Below are 22,836 nucleotides of genomic sequence, written 5' to 3' on the forward strand. Positions count from 1 at the left end.
AAGGGCGTACACCTCAATTTCATCTTTGCCCTCCTGCTTTTGAAAGCCCCAGGGTGTTAGTATTTGTGTGAGACACCACATTCTTCTGCTTACTTATTCTCTAAGGCTACTGGTCTGCTACAGAAAACAAATTGAAACTTACCCATTCTTTCTCAAAAACCTACCCTGGTGGTTTATTTTCTTCCTGTTTTCATGACACTTCTCAGCATTATGCAAAATGTGTGTTTTCTTAAAATACTTCAAATTTGTCCAAATAGTTTGAAAGTGTATGTCACATAAGCTTCCTCCTTTTTCGAAGCGTAAGCTAACAGTAGTTTTTATTGATTCCAAGATCATCTCAACCTGTTGTCAGAGAGCACTATTTGAAAGACTGAAACTGTTTGAAAACATCATAGTTCAAGACTTCTGTTTTATGTTGGGCTCTTATATTTGGTGATCAATGACATTTACTGCAATAAGTTTTGCTGTAATCAATCTATGGTAAAATAAAGAGGCATTACACACTTTAGACTTCCTAATATCACCTGTTAGTACACCACTCCCTCAAATTGAAATGTAATCTATAGAAAATAACTTGATTCTCTATCACATGTAGAGAAATTTGAGAAAACACAAGAGAAACATCTCTCACCCTGCTTTGTGCCCCTTAGCAGTGACATTTTATACACACACCTACATTCCCTACCAACTTGGTTTTGTCACACGCATCTGAGCATCTTATCTTCTAGCAAAAGACCTTTAGCTCTTCTATGACCTGAAAGTTAAGTCAAAGTATCTTTCTCAGTTCAGTCTTTGCAGTAACAACTTAGGTTCACATTCTCAATGCTGCTTTTCAAGGTACACAAAACACACACACACAGCCCTTCACACTGTGCTATTCAACTCCTACCCCTTTCTCATGCCTTCAGGAAGTTTTGTAACTTATCACATGAATTACTCTCTCCCTTCACCTTCTTGTTCACTTGTTGGAGGTAAATTATTTCTCCTTGCTGCCTTTCTTCATTGCCTGTAGCCTGGACTTACTGCAGGACTTGGCCATTCCCACTGTTCCCTGACTTCTACTTGCTTCCCTCTCCTTCCACACTGTGCAAAAATCAGAGTTTTGATTCTGGAATTCATCACCTGGTAACCTTGAATCACAGAGCAGGTAGAAAAAAAACCCTTTGCTGGAAAGCAAATAACTCCTCTCTCCTTCCCAAATGCCATTCTTCACCCGTTACGTCATTCCAGAATCAATACTCCAGTCATGCACATTAGCCAAAACACACCTGTTAAATTTAATCGACCTGTGTTGATTATACAGGAAGACACCCACTTGCTTTTGATTATTTCACCTATTTCCAGCATTAGTATTAGCTATGGATGTGTCCCAGTTGGGACAAGCAACTTGTGATCATGACTAAGTAAAGGAATAACAGTAAGCAAGCTTAGGAATCCAACCTCTTACATCAAGTTTTAGAGAACAGATGCAGTAAATAAATCATTCAGTACACAAAGGCAGCAAAACACATTTTAAAAAAAAAATTGTTCAAGACAACAGAGCTACAAGCATATCTGCATACAAGCAAGCAGGTTCTCTGCTTGGAAACAGCCTACATTTCTCAGTGATCATGTTCAGGAACAGTAGCTGCTACTCAAACTCAGCACCAGAAAGAAGCCGTACTTTATAACAACTTGGAAGATAAAGTGACTAATACCCCCAGCACTACGTACACCAGGTTTACAAGACTAAAGTTTTTAAACATCAGATTGTCACAACAAGGAAGAATCAGGAAAGTAAGCTGAAAGAAGAAACCACATATAGTCTATTTGTTTTCCAGCATTTATCATTCCCACTTCAGAACAGAAGACTTAAGAAAATGAGGGGGAATAAAAATCTGACAAAAGGAATACAATCAAGAGTGTTTTATAACATACATGCCCCCATCACAACATCCAAATATTCTGCATGTATTTTATTTTTAGAATCAATTTGTCAGACACAGAAGCAACTTAAATTTACAAAACACTGACTGAACTTAAATCATCTGCTTTAGCTGTAAATAGTTCCAGTCACAGCTTTACTTAACTGAGCAGAACATACTGAAAGTTAATTTTTCTAGGAAGATCACAAGCAGCTTAAAAAAACAGAAGCATTTGTTTAAAAGACTTGATTTTAAAACATATGTGTTTATTTTTCCAGAAAATAATGACTTACTTGCTAGCTTAGCCTGCAGTCCTGAAGGTCCAGGTTTTGATGTCTCCGACTTGGAAGAGCCTGGTAGAGACAGTTTTGTTTTAGGGAGACTGACTTTAGGGCTGAATCGAGCAGCCCAGTCAAACTTTGAAGAGCCACCTGTTTTACTCGGTTCTTTGTCCCTGCTACTCCTTCTTGGACTGGGGCTGGATGCAGAACGGGAACGTCTAGCCTTACTCTGGTCCTTTCCCTGTTTCACTCTGGCACCCTGAGGAACAGTAGAAGAAGCAGAGGCAACAGCAGAAGAGGAGGAGGAGGTGGAAGCTGAAGAAGAGGAATCGGTGATGGTGCTACACCCAGCTTTGGCTGAGGTCACCGATTTTGAAGCCAGCTTGGAGACTTTTGCTGACTTTTCTTCAGTGCCAGTTGATTCAACTGATGACCCACTCTTTATACAAGACAGATTCTCTGTCCTTTTCCTTTTCTGACTTCGGGAGCTACCAGCAGCTCCACCCTTTCTGGTGTGAGCCTTGCTTGTGGATGGCAATTGTGTAGACTTAGGCTGCTCTTGGTCTGAGTGTCTTCTCTTAGATTTAGTATGTGGCTTGTTAGTTTCTGAGGAAGTTTCAGTGTGTTGAAGTGCTTTGGGCTTTTTAGCAGAGCTAGGAGAATTGGTCCTCCTGTAATCCGGACTAGCACTGCGTTTAACTCCTCGAGAATTGTCTTTCTTAGGCACTTGCCCCGTTTTTTGCTTTTCTGAAGTACTGACTCTCTCTGGATCTTCTTGTTGTGGTATTAAAACAGCAGATGAACTACAGCCTCTGTAGAAGGAAGCAGGAACAGCATTAGAGTTGAACTCAAGAACCCTCACAGTTGTAAGAATTTTGCATTATAAATGTCATCATTCTTTAATAATGGAGGATACTGCATGTAAGAAACACTGTTAAGTTTACATTGAAGCAAACAAAAACTCCCACATGCTTGTATGTGAACCATCATATCGCATGTATCTGTTAGCATAAAACCTAAATAGATTGCAAAATAAAAGTACAATACACTGCTTTTTTAAAAAGTTTAACTTCAATAGATTTTACTTGCATATATATATATATCAAACTGATTAAAAACAAACAAAAAAAAAATCAAGCCATGAAGCTATTAACTGAATGCTTGAGAATATAAGTTCCACAAGAGAGTAAGGAGTGTTCAGTAATGCATAACTAGTCATAACTGGATTCTAGTTCAAGAAAGGCTCTTAAAGAAACAACAGTTTCTCATCAATCTTTAAATTGATGTAGTGAATCATGCACAAAAACAGCAAAATTCCCTTCTATGTGATAGAAGACTGTTCCAATGTGTATATAGCAGAAGTATATGAAGAGCAGACAAGCAATACCAAGATGATTACCCTGAACACAGGCCTATTTGAAATTATCGCACATTTCAATTCATATTGGACATTGCTCTAAACTCCTTGCGCAATCTTCCCCCAACATGAAGGAGAAGAAGGGGAGAGAGACCTTGCAAGTATTCCAGGACTAGTTATGCAGAAATCATTTCCTCCCCATCACTGATGGAATGCTCTTAGTTGGTGAATTAGAAAAAGAAAAAACAAACAGAAGTGGAAACACTGAAGTATACCCAGTGAATGCAATACCTAGATTAGTTAACTATCCATTAGTCATACGTTTTATTAGAACTCTGTATAACTCAATAATTACACAAATTTTTGAAGTGCAGATAACACTGGTTAACATATGAATACAAAGCACAATTACCTTTTAGAAAAGTGTCCCTTGGACTGCTCAGAAGTAGTATTAGACTGCACTTTGGGTGTCTTTGAAATAGATTTTCTACTCTCAGGAGGGCTATGTGCCTTATGTTTTGCCTGCCCTAAATGTGACCTGTCAGCAGAAAGTCAAAACAGAAAGCTATCAGGATTCCAAGATACAGATACAGACCTGTAGGTGGAATATTGTTTATTTTTGGAGCATTTACACATATAAATTTACAGCTACAAATTTTTCCATATCAGCTCCTAGTATTAAAGCAGCATTTCAAAAGAACCACCTGATGCAGTTACAAATCACTACCAGTGTCACTGTTTTGCAAAGCACACAATTATTTAGTCATTTTAAATGAATAAAACATCTTCTTACATCTGAGTTTTGCAGATAAGTTCAGATCTTTCTGGTGTGCAAGATTACTAAATTATTCACTTAAGCAATAAGCTAGCACAGTAAAGCACAAGACTAGAGCATCTGTCAAAGATCTCTTCTCAAAAATAGATATATACTCATCTACCTCCAGATTCCAGGCATTAAGTCTTTATACAGTTATGACTATTTACATCTTTGCTCTTCAGTTTTAAAAAAAAAAAAAAAAATCAAGTGCTCAGAATGGGAATGCAGCCAGTTGCACTTGGTAGGAAAGCTCAACCATACCAGCTATTTTCTGGCTGCAAGATTTACCAGTTCAAAGGATTGAGAGCTGTTTGGTAACAGCTGAAGTAAGAGGAATGAAGAAATGCACACCACCAATGAAGGCAGACAAATGAGACAGGAAACTTGTGATGTCAGAGAGAGGAATGAGTTTCACATAGATAAGCTGTAAAAGGTCTTCAAGGCAGCTTTCAACTCCAAGAAAAAAATGGTTTATTGTATGAGCTCTGACTGAAGGACAAAGATAGTACTATACACCACAGATAAAATTTAAGACTTAAGTTATATCTTGATATATTCCACATTTACTTTGAAATCCACTCAGAATTACCATCTGCAAGACTCAGAAGAAAGTGCTCATCAGCATTTAAAACAGGACAGCATAAATAATTGCTAAGGCAAGAGACATCTCACTTGCACTTCCCGGGATAAAATGCACTTTTGACTCAGCTAGCACCAGGAAAACTACTGCACATATCCTACCTAAACAGAAGCCCCAAGAACCACTAACCTTTGAAAAACCTCAAACTAGTCCAGTATTAATGCTGAAAGAAGCAATGTTTCAAAGTTAAAGAACTGCAGATTACATGGTCATATGCTACAAACCCAGGCCTAGACAGCTTTTGAGTTGAGCTCTGCAAACATCCATGGAGGATGGGGAGGAATATGGACTTCGAATTTAAGTGTCCTCCTTCAGCCCATGACCCCAAACAACATCAGGTTTAGGCCAACAGACTAAGTGGAAGTGGTGAGAGTCCCACAAGTTTTAAAATAGCTTCTTCCAGTGAAATGCCAGAAGTCTAGTAGTAAAGCCAGAGCTAAGTATACTACTGACCAGAAAGCTTCCCCACCCTCTTCAGGATTTCAACACAAAATTGAATCTCAGTAGAAAACAAGTACCAAGTCTAACCACCCAGACGATAACCAAATGCTAATTCACTTAGAGTCTAAGCAGTAAAACTTAAGTAATATGACTGTTTTTCTTGATAACTTTCCTCCTCCTGCCTTCTTCTAAATTATTCTCATTTAGGCAGTTACTCAGATGAATGCACATAGACAGTACATATTCAACACTTTCTCTGTCCCATCTAAGAGCACGACAGTCTGAAAAGATTAAATTAACAGCATCTTCTCCATACTCCAGTAATTGATTTTTATCATTCTGTAAGAAATATTGTTTACTATCAAAATTAAGTGAAATAAAACAGTTAAATCTTGAGGTCACAATAGCAAACTCCATCAAGGCAAACTTGGGAGTGTTTCACCTAATCTTGAGTGTTTGGATTTTCCTTTTCCCAACAAAAGATTTAGGCGTGAAATTTAATTTTCCCCATGAAATGCTTTTATTATGGGAGTAACAGACATTATTACATAATTTACACTTGGCAGGAATCTCAAGTTTTATGTAAGCTAAACTGATCAGGGTTCATTTATTCTGAAGTATATTTTAAAAGGTTACTTTCCTGTAAAGATTTTTGTTTTGCTTTAGATATTCACAAAACACAATAACTGAAGAATTTCTTTTCAACTTAAATACTGCTAAAACAATAGATGCAAAACATGCACTGAAGATTTTCCACTTGTTTCCAGCTCCTCCCCTTTCACATTTCAACCCTTCTGATTCTTACAAGTTTTACAAATACACTTTCATACCAATGTCCAATTTGTGTGGACTATTAAAGCTAGAGCCATATCCTAGGGGTCACAAATACATGCAGATATTAGCACTTGCTTTGCTTTCTTTATCCATCAATCTGTCAGTACAAACAGCCTTCTGAGCAGGAAGGTTACTCTAGAAGTGTCACAAACGGGAAGTCACAACTGAGGCGAATTTTTTATTTTTTTTAAAAAACACCTACTGTGCTCTCACTTCTCACTCTGGGTTTAATCATTTACCTTGCATGTATCGCAAAGAGAAGGTCCACAATACAATAGCAACTGTGCATGCAGTAGCATGTCAGACAACAGGAATATGACATGAACTCTCAGGTTTATACAAGAACACTGAGAATTTGATTACAGGATTAAGGCAAAAGCTTTAACCACACACCAACAAGTATCACTGTCCCAATTTATATTTAAGTTGTGACAATTTGCTTAAGGTCTCCTTTAAAAACTTAACTCTCATACAAAGGTAGAATAGTCTGTAAAGCTCAGAATGAGCAATGCTTGTAGAGCAATCAAGTGCTATAAAACATACCTGCAAAGCTGGAAGGCTGATTTTAAGGTTGTAAGCTACATGTACTTTTTTCTATAATCCAAGGCTTTTCACTTTTAACTTACAAATTCTTCAGGCTTTTCCATTAACCTATCATTCATTGAGAATCATCATTCCAGCAACAAGTATTTTTCGAGACTAAGTTCCCCACTAATGACAAAAAATAAGGAGCTAAGTATTTATGAGCTTGCATGCACCCATTTCCACTCTCGACTGAGCTCCTGCTGCACTGTCAAGTTGTGTTTTGTAGGGGTTTTTAGTTTCCCTTCCCTCCCCAAACTTTAAGACAGTTTCATAAGCAACTCCAAGACTTCATTCACCTGGGCAAAGCTGTCTGCTGATGCACATTTAATTCACAGGCAGACACTCCAGTTTAGAGTAACACACATACAGAAGCTGACAAGCTAACCACCATTTAGCTTGCTGTGTTATATAAACAATATGGTGGAAAATGCCAGCCCTGAGCAAAACCATAATAAAGAACCAACTAGAGCCTGTTCTCAAGAAAGTTACTCTGTGCATATTAAAAAAAAAAACCAAAACAAAACCTTTTGAAGTTAGTTAATAAACGAAGTGTTTAATCTAAGTCATGTTCCTCAGCAGCTGAGAGTGAGCTATTAAATGCTTCCAAACAAAGTCTGCAAAAACTATCCGTTTACTTCTATCAAAAATGAGATTAAGAAAAGCAATAGCGCAGATAAAAAAGCTGTGGACAAACACCTTTCTCACCTCAGAAATACTCCAAACGTCTTCCCCACCAACCCAAACATCATATTTAGTCTTTTACAGGTCTCAGGTAAGTTCTTACCAGTTAACAGATCACCGAGACTGGTCCAAAAACAAATCCTGTTTAGGACAAAAGCAATGTAACTGACAAAAGCACTCTTTCTGCTTATATCGAAGTCCTACATGCAGCCAACAAGGATCTCACTTATAATTTAGCCTTCAATTCCAAATATACAAGAACATGTATATCTTTTATTCCAACACATTAAAATTTGCTCATAAAGCATCCTACTTTCATACAGAATAACAGCATGGCAGTCAGTTTTGTCCAACTGACATGCTACTTCAATGCTACTAGTCCTAAAGATTCCTTCAGAGTAACAATACGCAAAAAGATAAGCACCACTGTAATTTAGTGCCACTAATAAATAAGTAATTTTTGCAGCACTGGTAAAAACAGTTCTAGTACATGGGACCACTTCCATTACTCTACACCAACACAGTGAAGCACTGCTCACAAATGAAAAGAACAATCAACTGCTCCATGTCCAGAAAAGATCTTATTGTGTGCCTCACAATACCACTTCCAAATTGCTCCCATTCAAAGTAAATCCTATGGCATCACTGGGAACTAAGCCAGCAGGGCACAATTTCAACACACACGGTAACAATGTCAATATACAGTTATGAAAATGGCAACAAGTACCTTCCACCCCCTCCTCCTACCCGTATGAAAAGAAAGCTTCATTAACACATCTGCTTCAGTTTACTGCTGCAAAGGGAAACTACAGCATCATTATTGCTTCCTTAAAAACCTGAAAAGAGCCACCCTTCAGTGGAGAGTGCCCCAAGAGACACTTCAGACAGGGTTCATGCTGTACCATTATAAAAGTGCCACTGAAACAGTAATTCTAAATTCAGAGTTAAAAACACTAAATACTTTTCAAAATGGTAGTAAAATCACTAAGAACTATAATACCCAAAAGAGCTGAAATTCATCCTAATCAGTTACTGCAACATCACTACTGACAATCGAAAGTGAAGAATCACATTAGTCCAACTCCACCAAGGCAAATTTGCTTACAATGCATACATGGGGAAGGCATGACACAACACTAGTTCATACACCCCTGTCCAAACACAGACCCCTTTCTTCTTTTAGAGAAAAGCACACATCACTGTTACAGCACAAACTGCCAATAAACAGCATCTGCCTTTCTACACTTCCTTGAGCCTAGTACCATTGTACCTTTAAACAATGCACCTCAAAATCAAACTCTGAAAGCCCCTATCAGGTTACTATGCTGAGTGTGAAATCGCTGGTAAAACTCCAGCAGAAAGCCATTACAGGCGTCCCCTGCTCATTGTGACTCAAGTATTGACGTTATGGGGACATCAAACAAGCCCCATCTAGAGGAAAATAGGTTTGCATTGTTGCTTCCAGGTTAAGCCAGTCTGTCAATACTCAATGTAACAGGAGGGAGTTTCTGCACTTAGAATAGACCAGAGAGAAGTCTGGAACTTCCAAGGTCTTCATTTGAGTGAACAGTAGCAACTCAGCAAATTAAATTGGCAGTTTTAACAAAAGACCTTTAAGCTGTAGTAGTGTCAAAGATTATAGAAAGACATATATTAGCACTTCAGCTTGGCAGCGCTATCATTCTCCTGACTCTCTCCATTTTAACACCTTTATCAACTAAAGTCTCTTGCATTTACTCTAGCCAGAGCATAAAAGAGATTGAGGCAACTCTAAGGCTATTACAAGGCCATCTGGCCATACCACAAGTTTACCTTGGACTATTGGCCTTCACATCCAAGTCTGAAATCACGAGTGACAAACTGCATCAACTCTCCAAGCCTTCGTCACTTAATTTGTATTTTGAAAATGCAGGCACCTCAGCCACAAAAAAGCTTTAAGAAAAAAGCTGCTTCATTTCCAGCACTGAGACTATTTATACAAAGCAGAAATGCAATCAAGTACACAAGTTCAGACAGTATCGAAACCTGTCCTTGCTCGAAGGGTTATGATTGCATATCTATGACCAAAGTGAAGTAACCTCCAACACTTCAGAAGGTGTGGCCCTTAAGTCTGCTTACAAACTTTGTGGCTAATTTTAGGCATGAAGCAACAACCCTCTACAGAGACACATTACTGTCTAATTCCCTCTTTTTTATTCGGAAGGGGGAGAGTTGGGAGTTTTTAATCTTTGTGTATTGGTTTGTTGTTTATTGGGGGAAGGTAAGAAATACACGGACCTAATAAAGTGGCTGAATAAAATCTCACACTGCCTGTACAACAACATCAATAAGTGGTATGGATCAACAGAAGAAAATCTATAAAGCAAGACAGTTGCCATTAAGGATCAGTGTCCACCACCTCTGCATTTCAATGCTTTCTACTTCAAAGCATACCAGATTACAACCAGAAGTGACCAGCACACACAAACTGCTCACATTGAGCACAACTTTCAGTTCAGCTTCATCCGAAAAGATTCCAGTTCAAGTGCTCCAAGACCATTCCACATTAGCCAAAACACAGCAGGTGAGGATGACTGACTAGCTTCAAAAGAACATTCCCAGCTCCAACTGAAATACTAACCTAGATATATCCCAACTTCAGTTATTTGCACAATATGAGCATATTATTGAAACTAGTCTTTCCACAGTTCGTTTATTCTATTTTAAACGGTTTTACAGCTGAAACTGAAGAGTTTCATTTAACTGACAACAAATGCAAGAACGGCTGAAAATAAATTGTCTCAGGCATCCCAAAAAAACCCTTAATGTAAGAAGAGGTGTATTGTTTTTTGCTCAGTGTTTGCTTGGGGGTTTGTTGGGTTTTTTAAATAAAGCAGTCAAAACAGTTTTTATCACTAGCATACAGCAAGACACATCAAGCTGTGAACGCTAAAACCTCCTGTATACTGCTCAGCAGCAGAACTGAAACATACTACTATTGCATGCTAGATACATGGAAGGGTGAGTCCTGTGAGGTTTGTGTCCAAAGACAGGCACCAGCTGAAAACTTATCTGAGAGCCTGTCTCTTTCCACATCATCTACAAATTTATAAGCACCTGACAGATCTATCTTACATTGGTCCTTGTACAATAGCCATTTCTGCCCAGCACCTTACTAAAAAGGAGATGCTAAAGACAGTAAAACAAGATGAATTCATTTTAAATGTTATATTAACCAGCACGCTTTTAACCAGGCTTTTTTATAGGCTCTGGCAGCTCAAAATGCTTGCTCAGAAATGCAAAGGCAGGGGAGTCCTTGTTCTAAAGAGACCCAGATTCAAAGAAGACTGTAAGCTTCTTCCATCCTCTTTAACTTAGAAAGGAGCTCTGGTTCTGATAAAGGTCTAAAGGTTTAAGATAGAGTACAATACACTCTTGTTCACTGAAGTCTGGCATAGTTCTGGTGAGGGGTCCAGTCATTTCAGGTAAGTAAATCTTTAATCAGTGTATGACAGCATAACAGATCACAATGCACCAAAACAATGGATGACTGATTTTCTTAAAAGAAAACAGTGCTACCCTTAAAATTCCTTAATTTGTCTGACTCACTCACTGTGGAGCTTCTCCCTGGCATTCTACTGCAAAATCTGAACAGTAGATACCTGAAGAAGAAACCTTCATCTCATCTCCAAATAACCTGCCTCCAGTTCTTTATTCTAGGGAGAGCTTTATTCACCCCAGGTGAAGTTCATCGTAAAAGGAAAGAGATGGTAGGGAAATACCTTATTTAAGCATCCACTGAAATGCAGAGACAACACAGAATAGGCAGAAGGGAGTAAGGGACTCACTGTGTCTCTGTTAAAAGAACTATTCTCCAAAACCAATTCTAGCTCATAAAACAATCAGCTACATAAGGCAGCAACTTCCCTTTCCTTATGCCACATTATTTGAGTGGAGAAGTCTTGTGTTTACCATCTGCTCTTCCACTTGTACAGTAGACTAGTTTAGAGAATTATTCTCCCCACAGTTCCTTAGAAGCTGGCCTTCTTCACCCATTCAACAGTTGTTCAACTTGTTCTCAGACGTTAGACTAGTAAGAAATGCACCTCTTCTTCATTAAACTTCATAGCCCAGCTCCTTCATAGTAAAAAACTTTTGTGCCACTGACCTGCAGTATTTTAATACTGATCCCAAAAAAAAAAAAAATCAAGCCCAAGGTACACATATTCAACAAATGCACCAGTAATGTATCTGAGGGAGTAAAATATAGACAGATTTGCCTACCATCACACTATAGACCTCCTTCATTAGACTGATCTTTTAACGAAGTTAAAGAAACACTTATATCCATACAGGCTGCTTCACTCATTGTAATAACAATAGAGTCATCCATGGGAAAAGTTTTAAGATCTTCTTTGCTCTGCACTGCAGAGGCAATCACTTACAGTACAAATACAATCTGGTCCACTTGCTCACTATATCAGGCATATTAAATTCTTTTTCTTGAATTATTCAACAGCTGCACAGGATTTATATGCAGTACAAAGGTAACAGAGTACCAGTTATTTAGTCTTCTCAAAGAGGAATGCATTTTCCCTGATTCCCAGTAACAGACTCTCGCTGTCATCCCCCTCCCATATTTTTAATATCAGAGAAGAAAGAGGGGAAAAGAATTGTTACTACCTCTGATTTATGGAAAACAGCTTTTTTCCCCCCTATAGCTCTGCTACTGTTAATCTAGCTGAACAGCATGGTTGAGAGTTATCCATGAGTTTATCCCATGCAGTAACAGTACAGGTAAGCATTTCAGGGGCAGAAAGATTTTATGCAAGTTTCCATGCTTGGACTGCAGGGTGGAAAACACTATTCTCTAAATCACACCCATTTCAGTGTTCCACATTTTAACACTCACAGACAGCAGTCATACCTTCCTCCTACTGCGTCGTCTTGTGGCTGGGCCCCGGCAGTGTTCCTCTGTGAACGTCGCAGTGACCCCCCTGGATTGTTATTAGGCCGGTTGGACATTGGCACCTCTCTCCTGAAGGGACATACCCTTTCTAGACACTATCATTCACTGAAAGACAAGAGAGGAAGAGCTGTAAGATATGTGGCATGAGCACTCACCACCACACTTCCAGAGGCAAACGTAAAATGCTATTGTTTAGGCAAAAACTGAAGAGAAAAACTTTCAAATAATTTTTAATTAGAAGACACACGGACATGGTTCTTCTTAAGATCATTTAGAACCTTAATACAGACCAACAAGGTTTTGATATATATAGCATACAGATGATCTACTGAACTAAATGACCTTTAAAGATCCCTTCCAACCCAAATTACAATTGCCTCTATGATTTTGGGATGACATGCTTCTTTTCTAGCAGGCTTCTCTAATTACAAGGAGACAGGACAAATGCAATTTAGGAGTACCTGTTAAGGAAAAACTCAGTACTTGATAGAGAGCAACAGTATTCAAGTAGTTTAGCTTTCATCATAGGAGACTACAAAGCCCCTTTCAGGAAAAAGCAGCAATATTCACAACGTAACTACAGTGCTTTCCAAACAGTTTCTTTCTCTAGTCTGATTTATGCAACTTTCATTTGCATAAAGCAAGATATATAGTCATAAGAAAAAAGATCTAGCTTTATAATCAGGAAGTTCTGCTCATGAGAGCTAAATTAAAGGGGAAAGGTATTTGAGACAGAAGGATTAATGAATGCATACAATTATTTTTAAAAAGTAATCCATGACAACTTTGTATTACCACTTTTGGAATTACTTTGTGACTGCTAGAGGTCTACAGATATTATTTTGATAGTTATTTATAGAAGACTACCATAACCCCAGCCACAGTCCTCAGAAACAGACGTATTGCAAGAACAAGTTAATTCCTCAGTGAAGAGAGGTGACTTCTGTATCCTGTGCTAAATTGGTATTTCCATGTAGAGCATAGCAACAGGACCACAACCAGCAAATCCAGTTTTACTGTTTCTAATTTTGTGGAATCTAGTAAAAAAAAAAAGGTATTTGCAGGTGAAAAAAAGAAGCTGTAAGAAGGAAAGTAATCCGAGGTTAAGGACTCAGTAGTCTATACGCTGATTTGGCACCTACTATATCCAGAGCACAGTAAGAAAGAAGTCTGTCACAAAAAAGTTTAAAACACTGCAGCTTCAGATTCAAATTCAAATGTCTCCAATGAAGTAATTTTCAAGATTTGGCATAGTCAGTAAAAACAGTGAATAGCTGAACATAATTGTCTATTCTTCTGAAAAGGGCCTATAGAAGTGAGCAAAGGTGACAGGAGGACAGGGGGGGGACAAAGAAAGAATCCTAAATGATGCAGTTTTACTGTAGGCCGTAAGAAACCAGGCATAAAAACTTGTATTATGCAAACGATTACCTCACATATGATGCTAAAAGGAACATGTATATCATCTATACACCTAGGCAGCACAGGAAATTATTGAACAGGATTCTGCTAGCTCAGACTCAGTCTTGTTTCACTGTAATAATACAAGCTAATATTGAAAGGTCACACTTAGCATGCCAGGAATACCTTAAATATTTCCAGGAATTGAATAAGAATACAGGTTAGGCAGAAGAATTGCCCTCCATCCTAATCCCCACATCACAGGAGTCAAGAGCATCTTTTGAAAGTTTTTCAGGTTCTTTCTACTAAGAGGTCCCATAGCAGCAAACCACAAAGACAGAAAGTAGAATTAATTAACAAATCACTTTTACCTTCATTTGTTTAGGCTGGGGTTTTTTTAACCTTCACTCCTTCTGGTTGGGAGTTTTTTACCTTATGCTTAGGAACTCGAAATATAAGTAAAGCACAAAATACACAATCCCACAAAAATATAGTTGTTTGATAAACCTCTTAGGTAGAAGTCCTGATGACAAAGTTGAGAGAGCTATAAACACTACTACTCAAAAGGCGCAGTTTCCCTCTTCACATTTGTTTCCTCTTATTCAAACTCCTTAATCAAAGCCAATAATCCCACTAACAAAGCTTTAAAGCTTTCCAGTAACATGTAAGACCATCAATCTACAACTTCTTATACTTCAGAGCACAAAGAGACTTAAAATGAAACAGAAAAACCTTGCAAATGCTGGAAATCATGCCAGCTTGCTGGTGTAGCTAGATCAGCCAAGTTGAGGAGATTGTAAATTGTAGCATTCTCTTCACAAGAGCAATGCAAGAAGCAAAACCTAGCATTAACCAGGCTGAAAGCTGAGCAAGGGCCCAGCACAACCTAAGGGGTCCAGCTGAAGTCAGTCACAGGCACTGTCAAGTGTTGTTGTGCATTCCCTTTTTATTTCCTTGATTCAAACATGAAATGAAAAAAAAAATCCCTCTAATATCAGAAATGAGGTGCATTTTGTGTGTTTTCTAAAAGGACAGAGTAGTGCCCCCTTCTGCACAAAAGTCAGCTGGCACTGGAACTGTACTCATGTCAAACTTTCAGTCATACTACAAAATGGTTCCCACAGAACTATCGTTTCACCTTGTACCAATTAAAATGTGCATTCCAGCAGGTTTCATTCTGCAAGGAGCAGTGCTCACTTAGACCTCTGCTAGGTTAGCCACGTACTTTCCCACCCAGGGCCAGAACATGGGCTTCTCCACACACCACCACAGGAGCCAGCTGAAGAAAACATCACACAGGCAATCCTGGCTCTCCCTAGAGAAACTTCAGTTTAACGCTGATCTGGCTGGATGTGCTGGTTTTGTCTCTGACAGACTTGAATTTACTCAAAGTGGCTGGTACAGGGCTGTGTTTTGGATTTCTGTCGAACACGGCATTGATAATAGAGTACAGTGTTGATAATACAGATGTTTTTGTTATTGGTGAAAAGTGCTTAGACAGAGCCAAGGCCTTTTCTGCTTTTTGTACTGTGAGTCATGCTGGTGAGGAGGCTTGAGGTGCAAGTGAGGTTGGAATGAGACCCAGCGAGGAGAGGTAACCCAAACTGACCAAAGAGATATTCCAGACCATATAACTTCATGCTCAGTACATAATGTGGGAGGAAGAAGGAGGAAGGGGAGGACATTTAGAGTGATGGTGTTTGTCTCTCCTGGAGAAGGCTAAACACCTGCCCAACCATGGGAAGTAGTTAATTCTGTCTTGCTTTGCTTCTATGCACAGCTTTTGCTTTTCCTATTAGATTGTCTTTATCTCAACCCACAAGTTTTCCAGTTTTTACTGTTTCAATTCTTTTTCCAATCCCACTGGTGGGGGAGTGAGCAAGCAGCTGCCTGGAGCTTGATTGCTGTCTGGGATTAAACCATGACACAGGGTTAGCCAGACACTTGAAGTAGTCTGTGCTTAGAAGTTATGTAGCTCAACATGTTATCATACACACGGTATTTTCAGCTGTGCAGAAGAATGAAATGACAACTGTTTTATCCTGTAAGGCATCTGTCAAGTCAAGATGATGTCCAGAGTTATCTTCTATACTGATACCTCTTGACTTAACTGCATTTCTTATTGAGTACTTGTTGCCATATGACTCCCAGTTTGCTTTTAAATATAATGCAGCTTCATGATTCAGCTGTAACCTTTAACATCAAAACGCTAACTTAAGTCTCACTGCAGGCCACACAATACCATGTGTCCAGTTAGTCCAATAATGAAGAGATATCTTCACAACTGCATCTTCCACATCCTAAAAAACAAGAGAAGAGCCCAGATGTTCCTAAATCTCAAGTGTTCTCATTCAGATTTGTCCCTGTCTCTGAGCTCACTCCAAGCACTTGGCTTCCTCTTTCCCATCAGACACCTACACTCAAAAAAAAAAAAAAAGTGCAATTCAGTAGAGACCAGCCAAATGTGCCAGTGGAGTCCTGCCAGATTTTAAGACAATCTCCTCAACTACACTAATTCTTCCTCAAACCCACAATAACAAGAAGCTATAACCATCCATCAGACCTCCATGCTTCCACAACAGACAATGCTATTTAGGAATTTTTAAGTTCAGGTCCCCTTCTAGCATAAAGTTATCTGCACATAAGCATTTTTGGGTAATGTTTCATAACTCCATAGTCCTAGCCATGATGTTGCCAAAGCATGGGCCAGCAGCAGCTCTCATCATAAGTAAACTCTTCAGAATGAGGATGAATTCCAAAAGCCAGCATTTCATACAAACCCACAACATATCTTCTTAAACCATGTAACAACACTGCTATCTAGTGCTTATTAGGCTACATAGTATTTTTGAGTTTTAGCAAACACTATTTGATTACGACTCAGAGTCATCTTTGTTATTGGACAGGAATGCAACTAGAATTAATTTCTGTAGAATTAACATACCCATTGCAAATACTATAGCTTATGTACAGTCAACATATTGCTTGGAGAAGTTCTACAGGAACACAAGACAAACTATCTGTTACCTTGCAGTGAAGCCTTTACCTTTCTTCTTGTGGAAAAGCCAACGGGAAACAACATGCTTCCATGTTTTTGAAGCAAACTGGGAAAACAGAACTACACAACAAGCCTGTATCAGCCTTTCCTTAGCATCCAAATCACTACCTGAAGGATACTAGGAACTAAAGCAGCTGCCCTGACATAGGCTACCGAGAGAAAAAGACAGTAAGTAAATGAAGAATTCCAGCATGCTCTTGGGCCACTAATAGTGTAACTAAGGCAAATCAGTAACAGTACCTGTAAAAAATGAGCTGAACTCTTCCACAAGGGCCCTCTTAACCTACTTGCTTGAGCTCTGAAACTTGTTTGGGATGTTTGTCTGGTCTGGATTTGTTCTGTTGTTTTGGGCGGTGGTTTTGTTTGGGTTTTGGGTTTGAAGTTCCTCTCAATAATCTTGGTAATGCGAGAGGTTTTTTCAGACTCTTGCACTCTCCTGAATACTTCAGGATACGCCCAGCACCTCTGCCTATAATGCTCCATTATAAAACCTGTTACCTGCTTGGAGATAAGTACACTGCTCACCACCCTTCCTGTCTCTTAGTTTAGCCCAAAAAACCCTGGTGCCTTCCTTATTTAATGCCACTCCAGCAATCCAGCTCCTCAAAACTGTACAGACTTACTGCCCCAAAGTCAGTATTAGGCAAAAGGAGGAGGGAAGAAGGAAAAAACAAGAGGATTTTTATATACCTTGCAAGTTCAGAACATTTTTTTCCAGCAAGTTGCACATCTTGCCAGCCAGAACCCAGAGTTCAGTGCACATATCAGAAAATATTACACCTAATACTTCAGATCTGTATTCCTTTACTTCAATGTAGACAACATTAATTTACTTGAACAGCTGTTTCTGTGATAAATCTTGTCACTTAAGATAGAAAAACACTCTAAATATATAGGCATATAACACATTTAAGAGCTCAGACTTCAATTGTGACTAAACTGAAGAAATTACTGCCTCTGGTTTAGTAATTGCCCCATTGTTTCAGATTTACATCATTTTCAACTGATCTCAGCTGCACCTCATTTTTGCTCACCGTCCACAAGGTTCTCCTCATTTACCTGCAGACATACACACCTCTTTACCTGCCTTACAAGCAAGCACTTGCAAGTACTCAATTACTACTTCTACTTCAGCAAGTCTATTTAATTTGACTTTTTAGTCCAGGGAGTTGCTTTAAACTCAGTCTTCTGCAGCTGATTTTGACACAATATTCTCCCTCCCCATACTCTCCAAATTCAACAGTTATCCACTCATCCTTGTTCTTTTTCCACTGAGGTCCTCACCTTAAACAGATAAGCTCCACACAGGCAGGAGTTTGTATTTTCAGTTTAGCAGCCACTTGTCCCTTCTGGTTGTAGAAGTAGCTCATGGAAGAATTTTAGGGAGCAGATACAATAACAGACTGAAAACTTTCTAGAAAAATTTTCTGCAACATGTCCTAAATTGTTATCATCCCTCCTTTCTACCTGACAGTAAATTTCTGTTTACACAAGCAAGGGGAAAATACATTTTCCCATGAGCTGCAAGGTGCAGTAAGGTGTATGCGTTTCATCTGCATTCATGCAAATCCCGGGTTATTCAGCTGCGTGAAACCACTGAGCCTTAAGAAAATGACAAACTTTTCTTCTTTCAACGCAGGAAGACCAAGCTAACACTTAACCTCTTTATCTGCTCCCATTTCTACCTTCTCCATGAACAGCCATAAGTTGTCTTCATGATTCAAAGATGCCAGAGGGCACTAAGGCTTCCTTGCTGCACTGCATCTAGTAATGTATAACTCACACAGTGATTTTTATCGGAATAACTTCCTTTAATACAGAAACCACACAAAATCATGCTGAATCACATATTAGGCTGGACTGTATTTTTTGTATTTTCCTTCTCCAACACTAGAGAAGAACTAGATAACTACACACACACAGAACTGCATGCACAGACACCCCAACTAGAGCAAATTCAGTACATACATAAAAATCTCCAGGATAAACAAGACTCTACCACCTTCTAATGATGTAACATTACCTCACTGCCAAGAAGACAGACAAGCAGGTATCAAGGAAGTTTCTTCTGGAAACAAGCACGTACAGTTGTAAGCAAATAGATTTCTACAACTCTGGCACAGAATTCCTACAGATTTATATGGCTGCATCACTTTCATCATTTCTCTTTGGAGACATTAATAAGGTGTTGATGGGAAGACAAGCAGAATTTAACAGCATTCAGAGGCAAACTCCTCTTCAGACCAGATGTCTTTTTAATGCAGAGTCCAACTAAGTACAGGAGTTATGTCAGAACTATTAAAAAAGAAGCCTTGGCTGGAAAGAATCTCTTGAGATTATATGGTCCAACCATTTGGTGGAAGTAGGACCTCAAATTACACCAGACAGCTCTCATTCTGAGATGTGACAATTGCTAACCATGTTGACAAAATACATGGAATCCCGAGCAAGAGGTGAATCACAAGAGCTACCCCAACAAAGAAAGGGAAACAAAAATATCACAAATTGAGGTATCAAAGCATCGCCATATATAAAAGCACACAAAGACGACACTAACAAAATATCAGAAACTTTAAAAATTCATGCCATAGATGTCAGTTCAAGTAACTTGAGATCTCAGATCTGTGTAAGATGTACACATACCCAAGGACACACTCCCCATCCCTTCCAAGAACAACCGCCCTGAGAGAAGAGGAGCTAACTATGGCCCAGCTCCTCACTGCCATCACACAGAGCTCAGAAAGCCCTCCCTCCCCTTTAGTTCCTCAAAATCACAGTCCAGTAACCTGGACTAAGAGGAAGAAGTAAGAAAAATGGGCATGTAAGCTACAAACTTCAAAGGAGTCTAGTTTCTAAAGATACTATCCATTAGGACTAGCTCATATGCCCATTTTTACACTGAGTAACTATAGACAGTATGTAAGCTCTTAGCCAAGTTGCCAACAAAAAAGAAAAAACATTCAGTAAAATATTCTTCCTAGATTAATTTTCAGTGAAAGAGTTGTTTTTAATTCAGCTTCTCTGAAATCACTGGAATATTTCAACATAAAGAAAAAAAAAGTAAAATAAATCAGTCAAGGAACAGGAGTTATTCCCTGGTTCCACTGACTTAACAACATACAGCCACCAGAAAATTAAGGCAAACTTTGGGCCTTGTTGAATTAAGAAGTCAGCTTTCCCCTTCCCAGGCTTTCAAGAGCTCAGCCCTCGCCTGCCCTTCTAGCCAAGAGAGTGGCAGTCCTGAAGGCCACCTTGACAGACCAGCAAAATGAGTGGCTAAGAGCCTGAAAAGATGTAACTACTAGAGAAGTTTCCAGACTGCATTTATGTACATATGTCTAATGACATAGAGACAACTGGGAAGAGAAAGTCTTAGTACAAAAGAGGAAGGGAGAAGAGCAAAAACGCCTACATTTGTGATCTCTTACTGCTAAACTGGCAATTCAAAGACTCATTATCTGCAACAAGAAGACTGACAAGTTCCCACAGGTGATAAGAACACTGAAAACACCTGTGAAAAGATGCACAGCACTACCTGCCAGAGGAATGCCCAGGCTGTCCGGGGTTATGTGATCCAAAAGGTCATCCATGCCATGACTCCGAGCAAGCAAAGTAGCACATTTTCCTACTGACTTCTGGCTACTGTCTTTCTGAGAGGACTGGAAGATTTGAGAAGCCAAATATTGCTTAAGGAAAAAAAATCCAAATACATGTTTCTAAATCTAATCACGTTTTGGTGTTGGTAAGAACAGTGTTGTGACAATTACTGAGTTACAGAGGCTTCAAGCAGGTCGATTGAAGTCTGAGACCACAGAGGCTTTTCGCTGAACCTGGTACAGGAAAAGACAACTAAAGACTACTGCAAGGACCTGGAAGAAATGTAAAAACTTGTTCCATTAAGGATTACAGAGAACTGACAATCATCATTCCTTCAGAAATAAAGCAATGGATTGGCCTTTATGCCACAGCCTGAACCTCAGTAAGTCCTTCTGGGGTACGGAAAAGTCAAAATGAAATAGCAAATAGGGCACTACTAAAAACTACCAAGAAGTACAGGTACCACTGGCAGTCAACAATATAACCAACTTGACAGCTGAAAAACCAAGAGAAACCTATGCATGGAGGGGAAGGCTACAAGTTAGCTAAAAAATCTTAAAAATTAAGCATCTGCACAAGTTAGACAGCAGAACATTTCCACTCATCAGAATAGATTAAAGGGACAAAAAACCTAAAGCTTGTACAGGTTACAAGGGCAAGCTCAGGTACAGCAGGTTTGATTATACAACTGGTGTTCTCAGTTCATGGTACACAGGAATCCAGAGCTTCATTTCATTACTGAAGAAAAAAAAACCACTGTATTTGTGCACCAAGAAATTAAATCTTAACTGAACTCTTGCAAGGTGGTTGAGAGGGCTACCTAACATTAAGACAGTAAAAGCCTTTACTCCTATAGTCTTCTTTCCGCTGGAAAAACAGAAGCTGCAGTCTGAGAAGAAAAATTATGGAAGTTGCATAGAACAAATATAATGCTCTCTTGAGGGCATCCCTCTTCAGTTCGGTCACATCATTGCTTTCTATCTCTTATGTTCACCAAGGACTGAAATATTACAGTTTGGACTGGACTTTGGTTCCCAAAACAACATCAGATCTTTGATCCTCACCCAAAGGAGAAATTAGGAAACATAAAAAGCATTTCCTTTTTTCTCTTGCTTCTCTGTAGTTTTACATTATGTATTGAAAGTGCTGTCAACAGCAACTATTCCTCTTGTTTCTGAGCGCATGAATAATAGAGTTAACTACAAAAATAATCTCCTAGAACATTTACTCACTACTTCATTCAAGGAATTTTCTCTTGTTAAAGAATACTAATATTAAAGTTGTTCTTCTCCAAATAAACTAAATTTGATACCTTTCCATGTCACTGTTCGTAACATGTCGAAACCAGCTCAGTGTAAGTTTTCCTCTAGTATATGGTTTGACTTGAATTTATTAACCAAGGAAGAGAATGCCCTCACTGTGGCAGAGAGCCAGGACCCAAAGCTTTAAGAAACTATTTTCATGTTTACACCAGTAGTTTTTAAGTCTAAATTCAGCGTTCTATATTATTTTGGCTTTTTAACCTGCCAAACGTTAAGTTCTGTTGCCTAATTCAGTCAACTCTGCAGCAGTTAAATTTTTTACTATGGAAATATAAAGATTATCAAAAGCATAAGAACCCAGAAACTCCTGAGTCAATCTATATCAAGGAAAAGAATAGTCTGATCTGGATAGCTGCAAGCCCGACAGAGACAGCTCAGCTTAAGATGCAGCCCAGAGGTATTTAAGCCATGTCAGTAACACAAAAGATTTGTTAGACCACACACAGAATAGGCACAAAAAACCACAGCAGATGTTTGCTGCAAAATACTGAACCAGCTTTCTTATCTTTGTTGACAGATCTTTTTCCCTTTTGGCCCAGCAATGGGAAACAAAGGAACAGTGAGGAAAAAATACCTTCAAAGTTTCATCTTCTGTACACTTGTGTCACAGAGCACAATTTTTCTGCCCAATCAGTCCTACAGCAAGAGCCTGACTTCACCTCCACAGGACATTTAAAACTAGTGTTACATACTGACAAAGTCTGCACTGTGAGAACCTCAGGATGCAATTCTGCTACCAGGTGTTAATAGAATGTAGTTTCAACTTGTAACAACAATGAAAATTCTAGTTCTTTTCCTTTTAAAAATCAAACAAAAGCAGCTCTCTCCAACAGAAAAGAACACATTTTCCAACAGCCAAATTCTGACCAAAACCAATGCTGTTTGTACATTAAGTGAGCTGATGTGAATTTCTCATTTCTTGCAGACTTTAAACTAAAAAACATCATAAGCAATAGAGGCAAAATCTTAC

At 38.8% G+C, this 22,836-nt stretch overlaps 1 protein-coding gene across 7 annotated transcripts in view; it reads right to left on the reverse strand.

Annotated features, from left to right (window-relative positions):
• TRIP12 (thyroid hormone receptor interactor 12) overlaps positions 1-22,836 on the reverse strand; it is a 78,766-nt gene that overhangs the window by 39,066 nt on the left and 16,864 nt on the right. For 4 of the 7 annotated variants that reach the window (XM_066193229.1, XM_066193227.1, XM_066193231.1 and 1 more), the window contains exons 2-4: positions 12,447-12,593; positions 3,955-4,080; positions 2,198-2,997 (exon numbers count right to left, since the gene is read on the reverse strand). In XM_066193229.1, coding sequence (XP_066049326.1) covers positions 2,198-2,997; positions 3,955-4,080; positions 12,447-12,544 — 1,024 coding nt within the window. In that variant the 5' untranslated portion in view covers positions 12,545-12,593. The remainder of the gene's footprint in view (positions 1-2,197; positions 2,998-3,954; positions 4,081-12,446; positions 12,594-22,836) is intronic. The other 3 variants (XM_066193232.1, XM_066193233.1, XM_066193230.1) reach the window with 2 other exon arrangements.

The sequence above is a fragment of the Chamaea fasciata genome, unplaced genomic scaffold (assembly GCF_029207755.1).
Source record: "Chamaea fasciata isolate MVZ Bird 193981 ecotype frontalis unplaced genomic scaffold, bChaFas1.0.hap1 SCAF_11, whole genome shotgun sequence".
Taxonomy (NCBI): Eukaryota; Metazoa; Chordata; class Aves; order Passeriformes; family Sylviidae; genus Chamaea; species Chamaea fasciata.